General features: G+C 43.4%; 1 protein-coding gene across 1 annotated transcript in view; it reads right to left on the bottom strand.

The window, feature by feature from the left end:
- The window catches only part of GRIK3 (glutamate ionotropic receptor kainate type subunit 3), a 710,309-nt gene that overhangs the window by 41,082 nt on the left and 649,151 nt on the right, over positions 1-20,076 (bottom strand). Inside the window, exons 12-13 of the mRNA XM_040337236.1 lie at positions 11,145-11,263; positions 7,513-7,730 (exon numbers count right to left, since the gene is read on the bottom strand). Of these exons, the coding sequence (XP_040193170.1) occupies positions 7,513-7,730; positions 11,145-11,263 (337 nt within the window). The remainder of the gene's footprint in view (positions 1-7,512; positions 7,731-11,144; positions 11,264-20,076) is intronic.

The following is a 20,076-nucleotide window of genomic DNA, read 5'->3' as shown; positions in this document are numbered from 1 at the left end:
AAACTAAGAAAAAGTTTTGCTCTCTCCAATTTTAGTTAACCACTTCCCACCCGGTCAATAGTATATTGACGTCCGGGAAGTGGTTGTGTTATCCTGACTGGGCGTGCAGCGCGGCAATCGGTGATGCGGGGTGTCAGTCTGACACCCTGCATCTCCGTTCTCGGTAAAGAGCCTCCGGCAGATCAGCCGTGTCCAATCACGGCTGATCATGATGTAAACAGGAAGAGCCGTTGATCGGCTCTTCCTCACTCGCATCTGACTGACGCGAGCAGAAGAGAGCCGATCGGCGGCTCTCCTGACAGAGGGGGTTCGCGCTGATTGTTTATCAGTGCAGCCCCCCCTTGGATGCCCACCCTGGACCACCAGGGAAGCCGCCAGGACCCAAAAAAACAACAAGAAAGCAATAATAGGCAACAATGAAAAAACAATAAAAAAAATTAGCACAATAGATGCCAATCAGTGCCCACAAATGGGCACTGACTGGCAACATGGGCACTGACTGAAGTGATGCCCAGCAATGCCATCAGTGCCACCCTCAGTGTCCATCAGTGCCACCCTTCAGTGTCCATCAGTGCCACCTCTCAGTGTCCATCCATGCCCAGTGCCCACCTATCAGTGCCCATCTGTGCCACCCTTAAGTACCCATCAGTGCCACCCATAAGTGCCGCCCATGAGTGCCCATCAGTGCCGCCTATGAGTGCCCATCAGTGAAGCCTATGAGTGCCCAGTGCCGCCTATGAGTGCCCATCAGTGCCGCCTATGAGAGCCCATTAGTGCTTCCTATGAGTGCCTATCAGTGCCAAATACCAGCGCCGCCTATCAGTGCCCACCAGTGCCGCCTACGAGTAGCCATCAGTGCCGCATCCGCATACCAGCGCCACATATCAGTGCCCATCAGTGCCGCCTATGAGTGCCCATCAGTGCCGCCTCATCGGTGCTCATCAGTGCCACCTCATCAGTGCCCATCAGTGTCACCTCATCGGTGCCCATCAGTGTCACCATATCAGTGCCCATAATTGAAGAAGAAAACTTACTTATTTACAAAAAAAATACAGAAAAAAAAATCCATCTTTTTTTAGTTGTTGCGGAAAAAAAAAAGGTAGAGGTTATCAAATACCACCAAAAGAAAGCTCTATTTGTGGGAACAAAATCATAAAAAAATTGTTTGGGTACAGTGTAGCATGACTGCGCAATTGTGATTCAAAATGCGACAGCGCTGAAAGCTGAAAATTCATTGGGCAGGAAGGTGCGTAAGTGCCTGGTATGGAAGTGGTTAATGAACCCCAATTCGTTTTTTTTATCTTTGATAAACATATTAATGAGGGGGCATGACCAAGACTAAGTAGGACGTCTTGCTGTGGAGCTCCGCTGATCCTGTTCTCATCCACTGCTATCCTGAGCTACTGTCGCCCTAGTGAGTCTCCAGGCCGTCCATCCTGGTTCCTGGGCACATCCTCCATCGGCCCCAGGGGAAATTGGGGATCCCGGCCATCCTCCTGGCTTGTTATCTGGCCCGCGGCCGGCTCCATACTCCTGGGAACCGCGGCCATCTTGCGGCTTGTGAGACCTTCGTAGCCTCTGCGATCGGGTGCCGCGATCCGCAGAACGAACGGCAGCCCCATCCTTCTCCGGCAGTGGCGGCTTCCCTAGAACAGGCAGAGCGGGTGGACACCATCGGGGGGCTGTGAGAGGGTATCCTGTTGGACGATCCCCCTGCGGCCGCTGCCCACCACCATCTTGAGGCCTTCAGACTCAGCTGCATCCTCCAGGAGTGGTGAGCCAGACATCCTTTCCTCCCTCGTTGAGCTGGCGTCCCAGGGGGGGAACAGACTGCCACATCCCACTTGGCTCCTGTGCCAGCCCATCAGTACTGCCACAGCCTCCTTCCTGCTCCCCGGTCCCTGGTTCTCTGCCCGCAGTCTCCCCAAGACCCTCCACCACTCCGGGTGCACCTCGGATGGGCCATCCCAGGACCCGTTACTCCAAATCAGGCCCGAAGACGAGTGCCCCCCCGCCTTGTCTGCACGGCAGTCCACGGCTGGGATGGCGGCCGGCCAGCAGGCAGCTGTGGAGTCGGGGGGCCAAGGCCCCCACAGGGGCCGAGATCCTGGCGGCCATCACATCCTGTAGGGAGGCCCTGACTGCTGAGATCGACTTCTTGACAGTGGACGTCGGTCTGGATACATTTCGCACCCGCATTGCGGAGGTGGAGGACAGGGTCTCCACGATGGAGGATACGGTTCGGTCGGACTCCAGGGAGGTGAGGGCCCTCCAGATCCAAGTGAAAGCGCTCCAGGAGCATGCCACAGACACTGAGGACCACCTAAGGCAAAACAATATCCGCATTCTTGGACTGCCCGAGAGAGCTGAGGGCACTAAACCCGCTGAGTTTGCTGAACGGTTACTGACCACTCTGTTCAACCTGGGTGACGTGCCACCCACTTTTGTAGTGGAGAGAGCCCACAGGGTCCCGCCGCTCCCTCCAAGGCCTGGGGCCCCCCGCGCCCCTTCCTGCCGTGGTTGTTAAATTACCGCGATTGGGATCGCATCCTGGCAGCGGCATGTGCCATGCCTGAAATTACATACGAGAATTCTAGATTGCTCTTTTTCCCCAGATTTCTCTCAGGAAGTACAGCAATGACGCAAGTCCTTTACTGATGTGAGACGCCGCCTCTGGGAAAAGAGAATACGCTTTGGCCTTTTTTATCCCAGCAGGCTGCGGATCACTGATGGTGACAACACTCGTTTCTTTGACACCCAGAGGCTGCGGCGGCGTGGCTGAACACCCAATAGCTTCATACGGCTGTGGACCCATGGTCGTCTCTGTCCGGCAGGGAGCAGCTAAGTGCCATTTTACCCTTTAACAAGACTATCTCCTAATGACTACCAGCAATATCCACTCTCTGTCCCCAGTCCTTTTCTCCCTGCTGATCCCCACTTTTGCCCTCATTGGTGGTCCGTTATACTTTCTATTTTTCATATAATTATTATAATTTTTTTGCCGGCTAGATTGCCACTCACTCCTGCATGAGGAGCTTCAACAGTGACCATCGAATTGCCCCACCTCAGATCGGAAGTGCCCCCTATTGTCCCTTGTGTCCCTCCCCACCTCCGGCCCGGCGGGCCAGCTTCTAGGGGTCCCAGTGACCTAAGGATTCAATACTTTTCAGTTTTGGGACGAAACCCTGCATCAGTTTTTATGGCTCTTTGGCCTCTTTTTTTGGCCTCTGTGCTAGGTTTTTATGATGTCTGGGTAGGGTGTTATGTGTTTTGGAGAGAGGGGTTTCTCTGTTTCGAAGAACTCAATGCAATGTGTGCTGTTTAAATTTTTTTTTTACTCTGTCTCTAACAAATATCTGTGCCTCTTTTGCGTTTACTTACAGGTCTTGCTTTGTTGGGCTTATCCTGCTCCTGTTTCCCCCTGGCATTCCGTGATAGCTTCCTCAGATACTGAGCTGCTGACCATTCTGTCGTGGAACGTCAGGGGGCTTAACTCCAAATATAAAAGATCACTGCTATTTCAGTATTTAAAACTGCATAACCCTCACATAGTGCTGCTGCATGAGACGCACCTTATTGGTAGCAAAGTTCTGGCTCTGAAAAAGCCCTGGGTGCAGAGGGCGCTTTATGCGACCTATTCCTCGTATTCTCGAGGAGTGTCCATATTGATCAGCAAACGTGTATCATATGTAATTCATGATGTCCATCTGGATCCCCAGGGGAAATTTGTTATGGTAGTGTTGAGTATCTATAGTAAGAAATATGTTATTGTGAATGTCTATTTCCCTGCTCCGAGCCAGATACAAATTTGATACAATTTTGTACATATATGAGAGGCTGGCTCCGCATTGCCCAGCGCAGGTCCTGTTCATGGGAGACTTTAATGCTACACTGTCCCGTGACCTGGATAGGCCTTCCCCCCAATCTAAATTCAATTTTGATCTCGGAGCGTGGGCTCCAGCAACAGAGTTCCAGGAGGCATGGCAGTGACTTCACCCACACAACAGAATGTACTCATGCTTCTCAGCCACGTTTAAAACCTCCTCCCACATTGATCTGGCCTTTGCCAACTCTTCCTTATTGGCTGACATTCTAGAGGCAAGCCACCCACTTAAATTGGCCATTAGAACCACCAGGTCGCGGAACAATGCCCTTTGGCGGTTATAACCCCACTGGATAAATAATGAGGCAGTCCATGATAAGGTTTTTCCGCAATTGCAGGACTTTTGGGTACATAATGCAGGGTCAGCCTAGATTCAAGTACATCACTTTGACCAGGCCGGTGGATAGTGGGGGCCTGGCTCTTCCTGATTGCCACAAGTACTTCTTGGCCGCTCAGCTTGTGACCGCCCACTGGTGGTTGCAGCCGGACCTGACCAACTCTGCGGTGGTCTTGGAGGCTGCAATAGCGGGGTCTTTGGAAGCTCTGCAGGGGTTGCTATTTAGGGGGCCTAAGACGCCTCACCATCTCACCCCTTCTATGCAAACCACTATGCGGGCGTGGAAGGTGGGTGAGGCATTAAGGGCACCCCAGCCTAACTCTTGGTCTCCTCACACCCCCCTGTGACTGAACCCCAACCTGCCGCAGTTCAATACCATCCTGGATCCACAGGCCTGGGCCAAATATAAAATACTGACCCTGGAACATGTGATCACTAACGGAGAGATTTCCCCCTTCCATGTTTTACGTGCCAAGTTTAGCGTGCCAACACAGGCCCACTTTAGGTATCTCCAAATAGTGCATGCCTATCGGTGTCAGTTTTTGGGTCGGCCAGTTGAATTAGCGTATTCTGAGCTTGAATCCACCCTCCGGGTAAAAGACTTGAGAAACCCACGTCTCAACTCTATGGGACCCTGTTGGTTGCTGCCGCCCCCGAGTTGTCCTCCCTCAGCAGGAAATTAATGGGGGACATACCGGAGCTGGACGAGGATGACTGGAGGGAGATGTGGGACTTCCCCTTCTCCCCTCTGGTCTCAGCACGGGACAAATTAGTCCAGTACAAAATTGTACACAGAGCTCATTATACGCCTCACAGGCTGCACCAGATGTCGCCGGCACATTCTCCAGCGTGCTGGCGTTGCTCCCAACAACCGGGTGAATTTTTCCATATTTTCTGGCTTTGCCCAGAAATCGCACAGTATTGGAAGGCAATACTCCAGATTATTGATAGGGTTTCTAAGACTCGTGTTCTAATACTGTCTGCTGGGGCTGGTAGAACAAATTTTAGCAATTAGAGCCAGGAAAATTCTCATCTCCCTGCTACAGTATTATGCTCGCAAGGCTATCACAATGCACTGGAAAAAATCGTCTCCCCCCTCTGTCGAATACTGGAAGGGCCTAGTGAATGCCAGTTTTCCCCTTTATAAAGCTACTTACTCGGGCAGGGGCTGCCCACAAAAATTTGAGAAGGTATGGTCCTGTTGGCTAGACGATGCTGCCACGGAAACTGATGCTGTTAGCACTTCTTAGATTCACAATGTAATTTTGATCTGTTTAGACTCTTTTTTGCCCAGCTTACATCATCCTGTTGACTTTTTTGTTGAGCACTGTTCATCCTGTATTGAACCTCTCCCCAAATTGGGGTTGTAGTCTTAGTAAGTTGTTTGTGTTATCTGTTGTGCCCTATTGTGGTCTGATCACGCAACGGGTGACAGGCCCCTGCGTGGGCAACTTTTCGGCCCCTGCGTGGGCTATTCTTGTATAACACTAAAAACCTTAATACAAATGATTTAAAAAAAAAAACATATTAATGAAAATGTTACACATTAATAAAGCTTAACCCCCCTGGCAGTATCCCCAAGCGTGACTCGGGGTGGGTTTTTTCTGCTGCGATCAGTATCCCCGAGTCACGCTCGGGGTAGATATGCAGAGCCTGCAGCGTGCGCTGGCTTACCTTGTCCTGGATCCAGCAATGTCACCGCGCTGTGTGAGCGAGCGAGACCTCGCTCGATTCACACAGCGTCCTCCTGTGCCGCCGATCTCAGTTCCCTGCGACATTACGACGCACGGGAGCGGAGATCGGCGCCAAATTCAAAAAGGTAAACAAACACAGTACATACAGTATACTGTAATCTTATAGATTACAGTACTGTATGTAAAAAAAACACCCCCCCCTTGTCCCTAGTGTTCTGCCCAGTGCTCTACATGTTCTTTTATATAATAAAAACCTTTCTTTCTCCCTGCAAACTGTAGATTGTCCATAGCAACCAAAAGTGTCTTTTTATGTCAACAATGGTTTTAGATCAGCTAAAAAACAGCGATAATAAATTATAATCACTTGCAGAATTGTGCGATAGCGATTTGTGAGGAAATTCGTCATAAAAAAAAAAAATAATGACAGCAACAATTCTGCAACTGAGAAAAGTTCAGTGTTTTTGATTTGATTACATTATTGAATAATTTTTATTAGAATTATATTATTATTTGTTATAATTATTTATTATATTATAATTTATAATTTTGTTTTTAAAAAAATTTCATACCCGGGATGCCTATTAGATTCTGGTTTGGTCAGATTTAAGTGAGTTATTCCTAAGAATTGCAGGCCTACAGTACAAATCACCAAATTTCCTTGCAAATAATTGTACCGCTTTTGGTACGTAATTCCAGACAGAATCATACCGCCAGGGAGGTTAATATTACTAGGTAGCTGTCTTACAGTATTTCCATATAAAGGGTTTACTTAATCCTTTATAATTTGGGGGGGTCACAAAAGGAGGGTATTGTTTTTTCTCCCTATTTTCTTGCACACTTCAGGTTCTTCTTAACATACTAGAACATGGAGATGTTATTGTTACTTTGTTTTAAAGCTAAACATACATGAATTCATTCACACATTGATCAAATATGGTATATCCAGTGTTTCTTATTTTTAGATAATTTGTAATTTGCCTGATCAAGACCTCACACAGATTATAAATCCAAGCATCCAGTATTGAAACCTTATGTGGAATTATAACCTATATACTATTATGACCTACATATTATGACTTCACTATAAGTCACAATAATTCACAATAATTCACAAAACATGAATAAAATATTGGACAGTTTGAGTATTCAAAATGATATGAGTAATTTTGAATATCAGTAAATTTTAGACAAGAGGAAAGCTCCCAAAGGCTGTCTGCTATGCCCTTCAGTGAAATCAGATCTTTACAGAAGCATGTCTTTCATCAGCACCAGCAAAGTTTCTCCTAGTGATTGTAAACATAAGATAAAAACCTGGGGCATATTTGCAGAGCAGTGCATGATTGATTTACTGATCATTTGTTTTTGTTTTTTTTACCACATAGAAAACTTGCCATATTTGTTTGCTCTGTACATTTGACTACGTATACACTTGTTTAAACCAAAACCTTAGGTCTCTGAATTATCCTTATTTGTTACATTGTCAAGGTTACGTTCACTGGAATGGAGAAAACATGCAAAAAACTGAATGACCCTATTCCTTTCTCCGCAAAATGCAATATTTCCACTATAGGAAATAAAATATTTAATCAAGTGCTTACCTTGAAAAAATTCATAGTGGCTCCATCAACAACTGTGCCATATTCTATCTTGGTTTGTCTTGCCAAATCATCTGCAGAATCAATGGCAGTCTCCATTCTTTCCACTGTGAGAAAGGCAGCAAGGTTGGCGGTGTAGGATGATATGATTATAAGGGTGAAAAACCACCAAATACCACCAATAATTCTTGTTGACAAAGCTTTGGGCATCAGCTCAGATCCTGAAATAGGAGAGGTAATTTCTTTATATTTTCAAGTTAACCCTTAAGCCAGATAAGGAAACACCATTTAATCCAGTTACTTGTTGATTAAAAATTATAATTTTATTTTCACATAAAACCAATATACTGTACCTGATTTTGTCTGGCTATCAGCCTCCTGTAATGCCATCTAATGTAGTACTCAGACTGGGATATGGGAATGCAGTATTGGCTGTTTTTTTTTTGTTTTGGGGGGGGGGGGGGGGGGGGGAGGCATAATCTCATCAATGTGTTCCTGCCCCTACATAATTTAATCATAGGAAGGCCAGAGATTTAGCTAGGCTATCTGGCAATGATGCTTGGGTCACTGGGCTTGCTGAGCAAAATCACAGATATTTTGACAGGCAAAACTGTTCATAGACACATATTTCAACTGTATATTTAACTATTAGCTTGGAATTCAGTGTTGACATATTATTAGATGTGATTTATATAGCGCTGGCAGTTTACGCAATGCTTTACAATGTAGAGGAGGGACAGCACAATTACAGTACAGTTAAATACAGAAGGTACAGAAGGGCCCTGCTTGTAGAGCTTACACTCTAAAGGGAGGGGGTGGTGGTACAAAAGCTAATAGCTGCGGAGACTGATTTGATTGGGTGGCTCTGGGACAGTTGTTAGGGGGGGTGGTATAGGCTTTCCTGAATAAATTAGTTTTCAGTGATCTCCTAAAGGTGGAGAGGTTAGGGGTTGATCATACATACTGGGGCAGGGAGTTCCAGAGGATGGGAGAGGCTCTGGAGAAGTCCTGAAGGCAAGCATGGGATGAGGTAAAAAGGGAGCTAGAGGGCAGGAGGTCATGTGGCCCCTTAATCATCCTTAGTTAACCTTAATTAGCTATAATTAGATTATTTATCCCCTTCTCCCATTAGCAGCAATTTTTTCTGCTGATTTTTTTCAATGTTTTTATAATTTTTGTGTATTTGTTGTGTTCATTTATTTACTAATCCTCATCATATAGCCAACAAATTAGTGAAAAAAATTGATTATAGAAAAAAATTTCTTCCATTAAAAATAGCAAAGTCATGCAAAGACCTATAGGGGAAATGTAAATATTTCTATGGTCCATTAGGGGTATACATGTACGAGTAATCAAGTGGTTAATAACTATCCACTCATATATCTAGTGTTGTCAAATGGGAAGGGAGAAAATGATAAGGCCTGTGTAAACTGTAAGTCACAAATTACAGCTTACACAGGACCATTTATTTCTCTTTGTGCCCTGCATTCCTTGTCTGTTGGCTATATTACAAAAAACCTAGGCCTTAAGTCTTGTTATTTTTGCTAACAGATCACATGACCAAATATCTCGATTTTGATCATGTGAGAAAGCGCTGGTGGAAGCTTGGAGCACCAGGAAAGGTAAGTATTTCAGCTCTTCTATTAATCTTACAAGACCTTTAGGCCTCGTACACACGATATGTTAACCAGAGGACAACGGTCTGATGGACCGTTTTCATCGGTCCAAATCGATCGTGTGTAGGCCCCATAAGTTATTTAACCTAAGGTTAAAAAAAAGCCAACTTGCTTTAAAATTAACCTATGGATTCCTAACCGATGGGAAAAAAACGATCGTTAGTAGGCACGTCCATCGGTTAAAAATCCACGCATGCACAGAATCAAGTCGACGCATGCTTGGAAGCATTGCACTTCGTTTTTTTCAGCACGTCGTTGTGTTTTATGTCACAGCGTTCTGACACGATCGTTTTTTTAACTGATGGGGTGTAGGCATGACTGACCATCAGTCAGCTTCATCGGTTAACCTATGACAATGGTCCTTCAAACCGTTGTCCTCTGGTTAACCTATCTTGTGTACAAGGCCTAAGAGTTTTAATCCTAACATTTTAAGTATAGATGTGCTTTAAAGCGGAGTTCCACGCAAAAGTATGTCTTCTCCCCTCTCTGGTGCCACATTTGGCACCTTTCGAGGAGGGGGAGGGGGGAGCGGGTAACTGTTTTGACAGGTACCCTGGCCCCACTTCCGCCGGACCTTACCGTGGTGAGGTACGTCAGAAATCTGTCTCCCTCCTCCTCCTTCCCCGTCACCGGGCTTCACGCATGTGCAGTAGGGACCCAGCCGTGAAGCCCAATGCTTCACTGCCGGGTTACCTTACAAGCAATGGTGGCAGCAGCACCTGACAGCTGATGGAAACATCAGCTGCAGTGCTGACATTGCTGGACTCCAGGACAGGTAGGTGTCCTAATATAAGCAGCTACAGTATGTGTATCAGCTTCCTTTTAATTTGTTGGGGGGGGGGGTGGAACTCTGCTTTAAGTAATAAATACTGGTAATACAATTTGAGTAAAATCTTTCTGTAGTTTCTTTCTTTTTTCTTTGTCCCTTATTTTAATAAGTTTTTATTGGAAAGAATAATAGGAACATTACATCAATGGTGCACACATTCCACAATATAACATAGCTAGTAAAGGTAAAGATACACATAGTATGAGATTTTAACGTGGCCAAACGGTGTTCTTACACACCATTAACATAATGCGAAAAGATGAACGAGACAAAAACTTTAGGAAGAGAAGGGAAAAGAGATAGTTAGGTGTGAGTAAAAATGAAGACTTAAGAGGATAAGAAGGAAGGGGAGGGGTAGTTCCCTCTAATTCACATAATAATAGCTATACCATTGAGCATCTATGACGTGTTACATCTTTTTATTTTAGGATTAGACATCATTTCCGCAAATGTCATGGAGAACTTAAAAGCAAACCAACAGGCCCATATTTTATTGGAAGTGGGGGATTGGTTCCTTAGGTCATAAGTGAGATCTTTCATACAGTAAATATTATCTACTACTTGCAATTATTGTCATATTGTAGGAACAGTAGGTTGTTTCCAAAACTTGGGTATAAGTGTTTTAGCCACGTTCAGCAGATGCGAAGTGATGGATTTTTTTTATATCGGCCTACTGGTTCGTCCGTATAATGGAACAACACAGCCCAAGGATCGTTGGGGACAGGAGAACCTTGTATTTTATGAATCCAGTGTAGTATTCTGCAAGTTTTAAACTGTAATTGTCAACTATAGAAAAGAACAATGAGTGAAGTAACTATTTCATCTGCCTCCTGGGAATAGCCATTTATTAGGTAGCACCTATGTTACAATGGTACATACAAAGAATATTTTTTGACAAGCGGTTATGTAATTGTTGGTGACAACACTCCAATTTAGAAAAGAAAATGTTGTTTGGTGACAGCCAGCCGTGATAAACTTTCTCTCCAGCGCTTTGTGACAAGAAGGTGACAACATTACTTTTTATACCGCTTTGCTCTTTCTGACAAAAGCAGCTGTGTCTTTTATCTAGTAGCTGTCAAAATATAACAAAAGGAGCAGTGAAAAAATTCATAATAAAGCAGCCCACTTACCTTGTTGCATTAATGCCCCGACTGCAAACCAAAAGCTGTTTAATAGGGTAAAATTATTCTCCACAATATCAGTTCCTGGATTGCATGGATGAGCATCGTACCATTCATAAGGGCTGAACCTATAATAGAAAATATTAACAGCTAATTTAGACTTCATGGATACAAAACTAGTGTCTTTAAATTGTAGATATACCTTAAACTTTTTGTATTTTGGTTACAGTGGGGAAAAGGTAAAACCCCTATTAGTTTTTACTGCTATCCAGGACTCTGTCAGGCTCCTTTCACACAGATGACCAAGGGGTAGTAAGAACAGATAGTTGATCCTTGTTTCTATGGATCACCCATCTTAAAGCAGACAAGGTGCTACTTGGAGAAGTACACATTGGGGGAGATTTACTACAACTGGTGCACCCAGAATCTGGTGCAGTTGAAGCTTCTCGGTTTGATTGTCAAATCTTAATTAAACAAGCTGAAGCTAAAATCTGCACAGCTACACCAGATTCTGGATGCAACAGTTTTAGTAAATCTCCCCTATTGCTTAGCATCATGGTTCAGCAATTTTCACATACAGAGTTTGTCAGACGGCACTACCCAAATAAGTGAACTGGGCACTGCCAAATACTTGGCTGTCATCTGCGGCACGGTCCTGCAATGTAAAATTTACATTTGGCATTAACCTCCCTGGCGGTATGATTCTGTCTGGAATTACGTACCAAAAGCGGTACAATTATTTTGCAAGGAAATTGGCGTTTTATACTGTAGGCCTGTAATTTTTAGAAATAACTCACTTAAATCTGACCAAGCAAGAGTCTTGTAGGCATCCCGGGTATGATTTTTTTTTTAAATCAAAATTATAAATTATAATATAATAAATAATTATAAATAATTATAACAAATAATAATATAATTATAATAAAAATTATTCAATAATGTAATCAACTCAAAATCACTGAAATTTGCAGTTGCAGAATTGTCGCTGTCATTATTTTATTTTTTTATGACGAATTTCCCCGCAAATCGCTATCGCACATTTCTGCAAGTGATTATAATTTATTATCGCTGTTTTCTAGCTGATCTAAAACCATTTTTGACATAAAGGGACACTTTTGGACAATCTACAGTTTTTAGGCAGAAATGACATTTTTTAATATATAAAAGTACATGCAGGACACTGGGCAGACCACTAGGGACAAGGGGGGTGTGCATTTTTTACATACAGTACTGTAATCTATAAGATTACAGTATACTGTATGTAAAGTGTTTGTTTACTTTTTTGAATTTGGCGCCGTTCTTCGTCCCCGTGCGTCGTAACGTCGCAGGGAACGGAGATTGGCGGCACACGGGGACTGTGAATCGAGCGAGGAGGACCCGCTCGCTCACACAGCGGGTGGCATTGCTGGATCCAGGGACAAGGTAAGTAAACCAAGCCTGTGGATCCAGCGAAAGGTAAGCCCGTCCAGCCCGAGCGTGACTCGGGTTTACCGATCCTAACATGAAAAACCAACCCCGAGTCACGCTCGGGTTTACCGTCAGGGGGGTTAATAAAAAAAAAAGTAATCTCACTTTTCAGGGGGGCTGGAAGGGGTTAATATTACTGTAAGTCTGAAAGGAGCCTTATGCCTTGTACACACGGCTGGACTTTCCGAGAAAAAATGTCAGACAGGCTTTTTTTCTCGGAAAGTCCGGCCATGTGTACGGACCTTAGATAGAGAACCTATTCTCTATCTTTCTGTCGGACTTCCGACAGACTCACAACTTATTTTTGCATGGTCAAAAGTCCGACCGTGTATACAAGGCATTAGAGAGATTTCCTATCACTCTCTGATCTGGGTACAACATTTTACAAGACAGGAAGTGAGAGAAATTGTCTGCTACAGGGAAGCAGACAACAATAGAAAAACTGACAGAGGTTCTACCAATCTCTCCAATGGAACCTCCAACAGCAGTAAATACTGACAGGAGGTCACGCTATCCAAAATGTAAAAAAAAAAACACCTTTGACTGAAGCTACACTTTATTTATAAAGTATTTGGTTAACGGTATCTAAAACATGACTTTGCCTTTCTGATAAGTTTGATATTATAAGGTGAGGAAAATTGCACAATTTTCATATGTAATATTTAGTAAAGGATTTTGACATGTGTGTCATGTCTACTTTTTTTTTTTTTTTTTCCGCCTCAGAGAACTATCAGGATACTCAATCACTTTAGCGTTCAATTTGCAGTCTCCTTTGTTCACATCATGGTTGGAAATTTCTTTCTCTTTTTTTTTTTTTTTTTTCCCTGAATATATGTGTTGATAAATATACAAAAGGGGATAAAGGAAAAAAAAATTCTTAAGTACATAAATAAATACATTAGTGTCCCCTGGCCGAACAAACCCTCCTCCCACCCTCAAGCCACCCCCATCCCTTGAACCCGCCCTCCCACCCTCCCCTTTCTCCGGAGTTCTGTCTCCTATTAAATCGCTCTTTGCCCGTTGACCTTCCTACACTATATCATCCTATCACTATACCTTGGTGCAAGTTTAAAATTAGCCCAATCCTGCCATTTCCGTTTAAATCCGCATTCTCCTTCCTCTCCCATGTACCTGAGCTGTTCAGCGTAATATATATCGTTAATCCTACGAAACCAGCTCTTTACTGTCGGGCTCATAGGGTCCTTCCATTGTTTGGGGATCAGACTCTTTGCTGCATCTAGTACGTGTGGAAGTAAGGTTCTCATATACTGTTTAGTTGACATTTCTGTCCCATGGAACAAACAGACCCATGGATCAGGAGGTATTTTAATTCCGGTAATCTCCTCAATTATTAATAGTACATCCTGCCAGTATGTTTTAATTTTTGGGCAGGTCCACCATATATGTGACATAGTGCCCACTTCAAGACAGCCCCTCCAACAATATTTGGAAGTGTCGTCTTGGTAACGGTGTGCTATGGCCGGGGTTATATACCATCGTGCTAAACACTTAAAGTTCATTTCGATCAATGCACAATTGAATGAAGTTGAATGCGTCTTTTTTAATATTTTCCTGACCACTGTCTCGGTTTTTTCCCGTTCCCAATTCCTCTTCCCATTTATTAATATAAGGAGGGAAACCGGGGTCTTTCAATCCCATTAATGTTTTATAAATTGCGGATATCGCGCCCCTTCCCCCCGGTGCCAAACACATACGCTCCAAAGGGAGCAAGCATCTATCCGACCTCAGGGGGGAGGGGAGGGAATCCACAAAATGCGTCAGCTGGAGGTATCGCCACCTGTTCAACTCAAACAATTCTTTTTTTTTACTTAATTCCTGATAGGTAAGAATTTTGCCGTCTTTTAATATGTCTTTTAATTGAACATCTGATTTTTTAATCCATTTACCAAACAGGTGCGTTTTCCCTGGTGCAAAGAAATTTGTGTCAAATAGAGGGATTAATGGGGAGTTATAACCCCATCTATGTTTTTTATGTGCCCTATCCCAAATAGATATGGATGCCAGTGTGATTTTGTGCATGTGCGGATTTATTTGTCTAAAATGTGGCGGTATCCAAATTTCTTTTCCTAACCGTGAGTTATTTGAACAGCTTTCTAATCTCACCCATCTTTTCTCTCTTTTATCTCTGACCCAATCAACCACCCGTGCCATGTGAATAGCCATATAATATGTGTAAATATCAGGTACTCCCAAACCACCATGTTCCTTATCTCTAATTAACACCTCCATACTAATGCGCGTTTTTTTGTTCCGCCATATAAACCTATTTAATAACTGTTTTAGTATTTTGAAGTAAGCACCCGGTAGTGCGATTGGTAACATTTGAATTATGTATAATATCTTGGGGAGAGTAAACATCTTAAAACAGTTTATTCTCCCTAATAGGGATCTTTGTCTCAATGCAATTCTCTTTAAATCTTTTTTAATATCATTTAATAATGGTATATAATTCTGTAGATAGATTAGGTCGGGGGAAGATGTAATATTAACTCCCAAATATTTTATCTCGGTATCTTTCATGTCTACTTTGATATGTTTCAATATTTTTAGCTGCCACAAGGATCTGTCTAGATCTATCAAGTGGCATTAGTTAGTATATGTCTACAAAAGAATATAAGCATTGACATACAATATTAAGGCAAATAATAATACTATCTACAGGAATTAGTTGGTTATCCCAGTTTGTAGACTATGAGACTTGGCAGAAATATCCACAAAGGCTGAATTAAAATGTACATTAACCTTAATATATAAACCTATATAAACTCATATTTGCTCATTTTGCTTTCTTAAATACACAATTCAAAGTGTTAAGCTTAAAATAATACCCATTGATCATGCTAGAAATCTTGTGCTGCCCTGTGTCCTATGCGCACTGTACTTTTTTCTCAAACAATATCACTATCCCTGCCAAAACTCACAGAACATCCCCAATATTCTGAAGATGAAGAGAAAGGGAGAGGTTCTTTAGTCCAAGCACACTTCCTGTCCTAGTGTGACAATGCTGGTCCTCTTTAGTTGCAGTACAGTTACTAAATATTCTCTTAGTACAGAAATTGTGTTTCTGGCAGAAACATCAGGTGCAAATAGGCAAAAAAGACTGAAAAAAAAAAGAAAAAAAATATAGCTACCACATTTAAGTAATTGCAGGGTGCAATATATTACATTTTTGTTCTTGTGTTTAGATACACTGTTTTCTCTATATAGCTGCCATGCTCATGCTAACAAAGAGTGCTTCAATGGTGTGTTGTTTCATTGTGTAAACGGTTGCTTTAAATGGATAAAGATAAGTACAAGAAGAGGTTTGCGGCACTCCAGTCATAACTAGGAGCATCCTGTGTAAAACACGTCAACAATTGTGCTTTTATCCTGTATTGTGGGTCTGTGATGTTTGTACTATTTAGATATTAATACATAAAGCTTGCATTTCACCAAAGACTGGTGTGCGGCAGCGGTCAACCTCTTCTTGTACTTATGTGGATTGCTCAGGTCATGGACTGGACCGGCACCCATTCGTCCAGAGCTGCGGTTATTTGGGTGTGCACATTTAAATGAAGAGAGTTTGACTTGGGGGCTAGGATTGTTTTCCCACAGGCTTCATTTATGAAAATTTACCCCGATACGGTAAATTTCCAGGACAGTTCATATTTCTGCACAATGAATAGGCCCCACCTGTTTTGTAGCTAATCTATTGACAATGGAATGTAGAGCAGAAACTTATTCATGTACGAATATGATAGCAGCATTCTTATGTATAGAACCTCTTAGTGCTTGCAATAGAAACTCTTCAATGCTATTGATATTGATTTATACATTGATTTTTTGCAGGTTGTGTGGATTCCTTTTATGTATGCAATTGTGTGAGACACAAAAGACTTTATAGATTTTTGCAAGCATTTATTTAAACAGCCTAAAACCAATATATAACTTGACTTGAATAATCAAATAGGTTTATTTATGAAGACCAAACAGTATGTTATATGCTAGTCAAATATATTAAGCATATAGAAGGTTCCTATTCACATAGCACTTACGCCGACGTATCTCGAGATACGCCGCGTAGATGCACATATGCGCCTGACTCTGAAAGCAACATACGCCTGAAAATAGGCTTCATCCGACCGACGTAAGTTTCCTACGCCATCGTATCGTGGGCGCATATTTACGCTGGCCGCAAGGGGCGCTCCCATTGATTTACGATTTGAATATGCAAATGAGTGAGATACGCCGATTCACAAACGTACTTGCGCCCGGCGCATTAATATATACGCGATTTACGTAAGTCGTACGTCCGGCGTAAAGTTAAGCCGCATAAAGCAGGTGTAAGTCAGCAGCATCAATGCAAATAGCTGCACCAGGGAACACAGCCGTTGTTTTTTACGTTGTTTACGTAGTACGTGAATAGGGCTAGTCGTAAGTTACGTTCAAGTCATAGGCAGTGATTTGACGTACTGTAACTTAGGCAGTTGTTTCGACGTGATTCTGAGCGTGCGCACTGGGAAGCGTCCATGGGACGGCGCATGCGCCGTTCGTTATTCGTATCTTGATGGCGCTCGGCCCATCATTTACATGGGGTCACGCCTCATTAGCATGGCTCACGCCCACTGCCACTTACGATGAGTTACGCCGAGGGAACCCAGCATAGATTAGGGAGCAAGTGCTTTGTGAATACTGTGCTCACCGCTCTGCGCTACGTCGGCGTAGCGTATATTTGATACGCTACGCCGGCATAACTATGCGCCAAGGTATGGGAATCCGGGCCTATGTCTACATATTATAAAGTTTTAGGGGTTATTTGAGCTGGGGTGTCTAACTTGTACTGGTGGGATGTTAAGTCTTTTCTGTAAGGGCTTGTTCACACCAATGGTTCAGGTGCGGTAAAATCCTGCAGTTGAGTCGAATTCCTACTGCCCCTGCCTCCTGCTTAAGCTGCAGAGGCAGTGGCTGGGGGTATATGCATGCCAACTGTGATGCTTAGCTATGCAATTGCAGCAGGAATTATGCCCCCTGTTGCTTTCAAGTGAATGAGGCTTTTCTGCAAGCACACGGTGTGTGACATGCTAGTGTGGGGTTCAAGAGGTTAAAGCAGGCAGTGAAGAGACTATACAAACGCCTCTGCACCGCTTGTCAAATGCTTTCTGAAGAGCAATACAAATGCAGAATGATCTTCAGAGACCAAAGCTGGTACAAATGGCCCTCAAATCTAGGCAATGCACCATAAGTGTTGGGCCTTCAAATCCTTAAAGAGCCAGTACACCCAACAAATAAATCTTTACAGAGACTCTACAGCAGGGGTCTCAAACTGGCAGCCCTCCAGCTGTTGTAAAAACGACAAGTCCCATAAGGCATTGCAAGGCTGACAGTTGCAAGCATGACTCCCACAGGCAGAGGCATGATGGGACTTGTAGTTTTTCAACAGCTGGAGGGCTGCCAGTTTGACTCCCTTGTCTACAGTAAGAGGGGCAAATGGCTGCATTGATAATGTTCAGCTGCCTTCCAAACCATCCTGCTGTGGCCTAATGCAAGGCTATTCTGTTGCTTCATTATATATTGGAAGCTTGCTACTAAGCCCCACTGCCACACATTCCTATTGGCCCATCACCACAAGATAACTTGCTTATACAGTGTATGGACGATTTACATTTTATCATGTGCATTTGGATGACAGGTACAGTACTGATCTAACCAAAACAATAGTCATATATGACAGCAGATCATTAAAATAGCTTTTTAAACAAAACAAAAAAAGTGTTTTCACAGTAAACCAAACCTGGAGCTGTGGAGTCAGCACATTCTAGTGCTACATATCACCTTTAGTTTGAATGCACAGGATACAATGATTTTGGTTAAAATACTTATCTGCTCTATGCAATGCTATTGCACAGAAAGGTCCCTTAAAGTGTCACTAAATCCAGGACCCTGCATTTACTATATTTGGTCTGCCTCAGTACACAGAACATGGAAATGCAATTATTTTAGTAAATACCTTTTCTCATCAGCAGTATATAACAGTCTTATGACTACTATCAGGGTCTGGTTAAAGCATGTAGAGAGAGTTTTCATTCTACTCTGACTGTCCTATGAGGCTGCGGGACCCTTGACCCTCTGTCTGGACAGTGCTGGTTGGCCCTGTGCTGATCACACGCACCCTCCCAAGAAAAAAAATCTTTCTACCAATACACACCAAAGTGAGCATGTGCAGAGTGACTCCAAAGGCTCTGTACTATCAGGAGATGGACTGGAGACAGTGGGAGAAGGAAAGGATCAGAGAAGACAGTCTCAAACAGCCTTTTAACACAATGCAAAGCTTTATGCTCTTAGGTTCCACAGTGAGTATAACAAGCATGCTTTACTGCATATACAGACTGATATTACTGTTATGGGTTTTGCAACACTTTAACTCCTCTTCTAGAAGTTCCCTTGCTGGAGCTGTATGCCTCTCCCTCCTCCTGGTGTCTCCTTAAAGGAGTTGTAAGCCCTCATGTTTTTTCACCTTAATGAATCCTATGCATTAAGGTGAAAAATCTTCAGCCCCCTTGTTTTACTCACCTGAGCCCGTTCATTCCCTTGGTGGAGACGCGCTGTACCTCTCTGCCCAGGGTTCTCAGCTCTTGATTGGATAGATTAATAGCAGCACAGCCATTGGCTCTGACTGCTCTCAATCAAACCCAATGGTGCGGGCGCCGGGGGGCAGGGCTGAATACGGCATTCTGTGTCTATGGACATAAATGCTGGACTGCAAAGTAACCGCCAGGGAATGCGCTTCTCCTGGGGGGTTTACCAGTGCAGGGAGGAGCTGCGGGCACCGTTGAGGGATCTCAGAAGAGGAGGATCGGGGCCACACTGCAAAACTAACTGCACAGTGGAGGTAAGTATGATATGTTTGTTATTTAAAAAAACAAAAAAAACAAGGGTTTACAACCCCTTTAAGATGTTGGGTGCTAAGTAATCACCCATGTGTACATGCTCCTGAGACGGGCTGTGTGTGTACATAGTCACACACAGCACTGGTAAGCCACACCCCCTTCTCACTGGCATTTGGTCGACTGCAGCAGGAGCTTATCACTCTGTTAAACATAGACTTTGTTGACCCTCCCATCCCCTAACTGGTATGTGGGCCCAATGACAGCAGCACTGCACTCAAAGACGGTAAGGGGAATAAGCACATTTGCCCAATATTTAAAAGATGAAATTGCATTGCAGGGTTCCAGTTGTACATTAGGGCCACAGACATTCAAAGGTAAGTAAATGTTTATAAATGTGGTGTTTCAACCTATCAACCTCCCCTATGTACATAACTTGTGAAAACTCTCTTAACGTGCAAATAAACCCCTCTTATCTTTTACAGTCAAAGAGGCTGCCATCTTAGCCTCTGTTTGATCTGCAGTTGTCAAGGTGCTGCACATGCATGCAGTTATGACACCAGCCATTTAAGTAAGCGTGACAACTATTA

Source organism: Rana temporaria, chromosome 2 (assembly GCF_905171775.1).
Source record: "Rana temporaria chromosome 2, aRanTem1.1, whole genome shotgun sequence".
In the NCBI taxonomy this organism is placed as follows: domain Eukaryota; kingdom Metazoa; phylum Chordata; class Amphibia; order Anura; family Ranidae; genus Rana; species Rana temporaria.
This window is presented reverse-complemented; position numbering and strand designations above follow the sequence as displayed.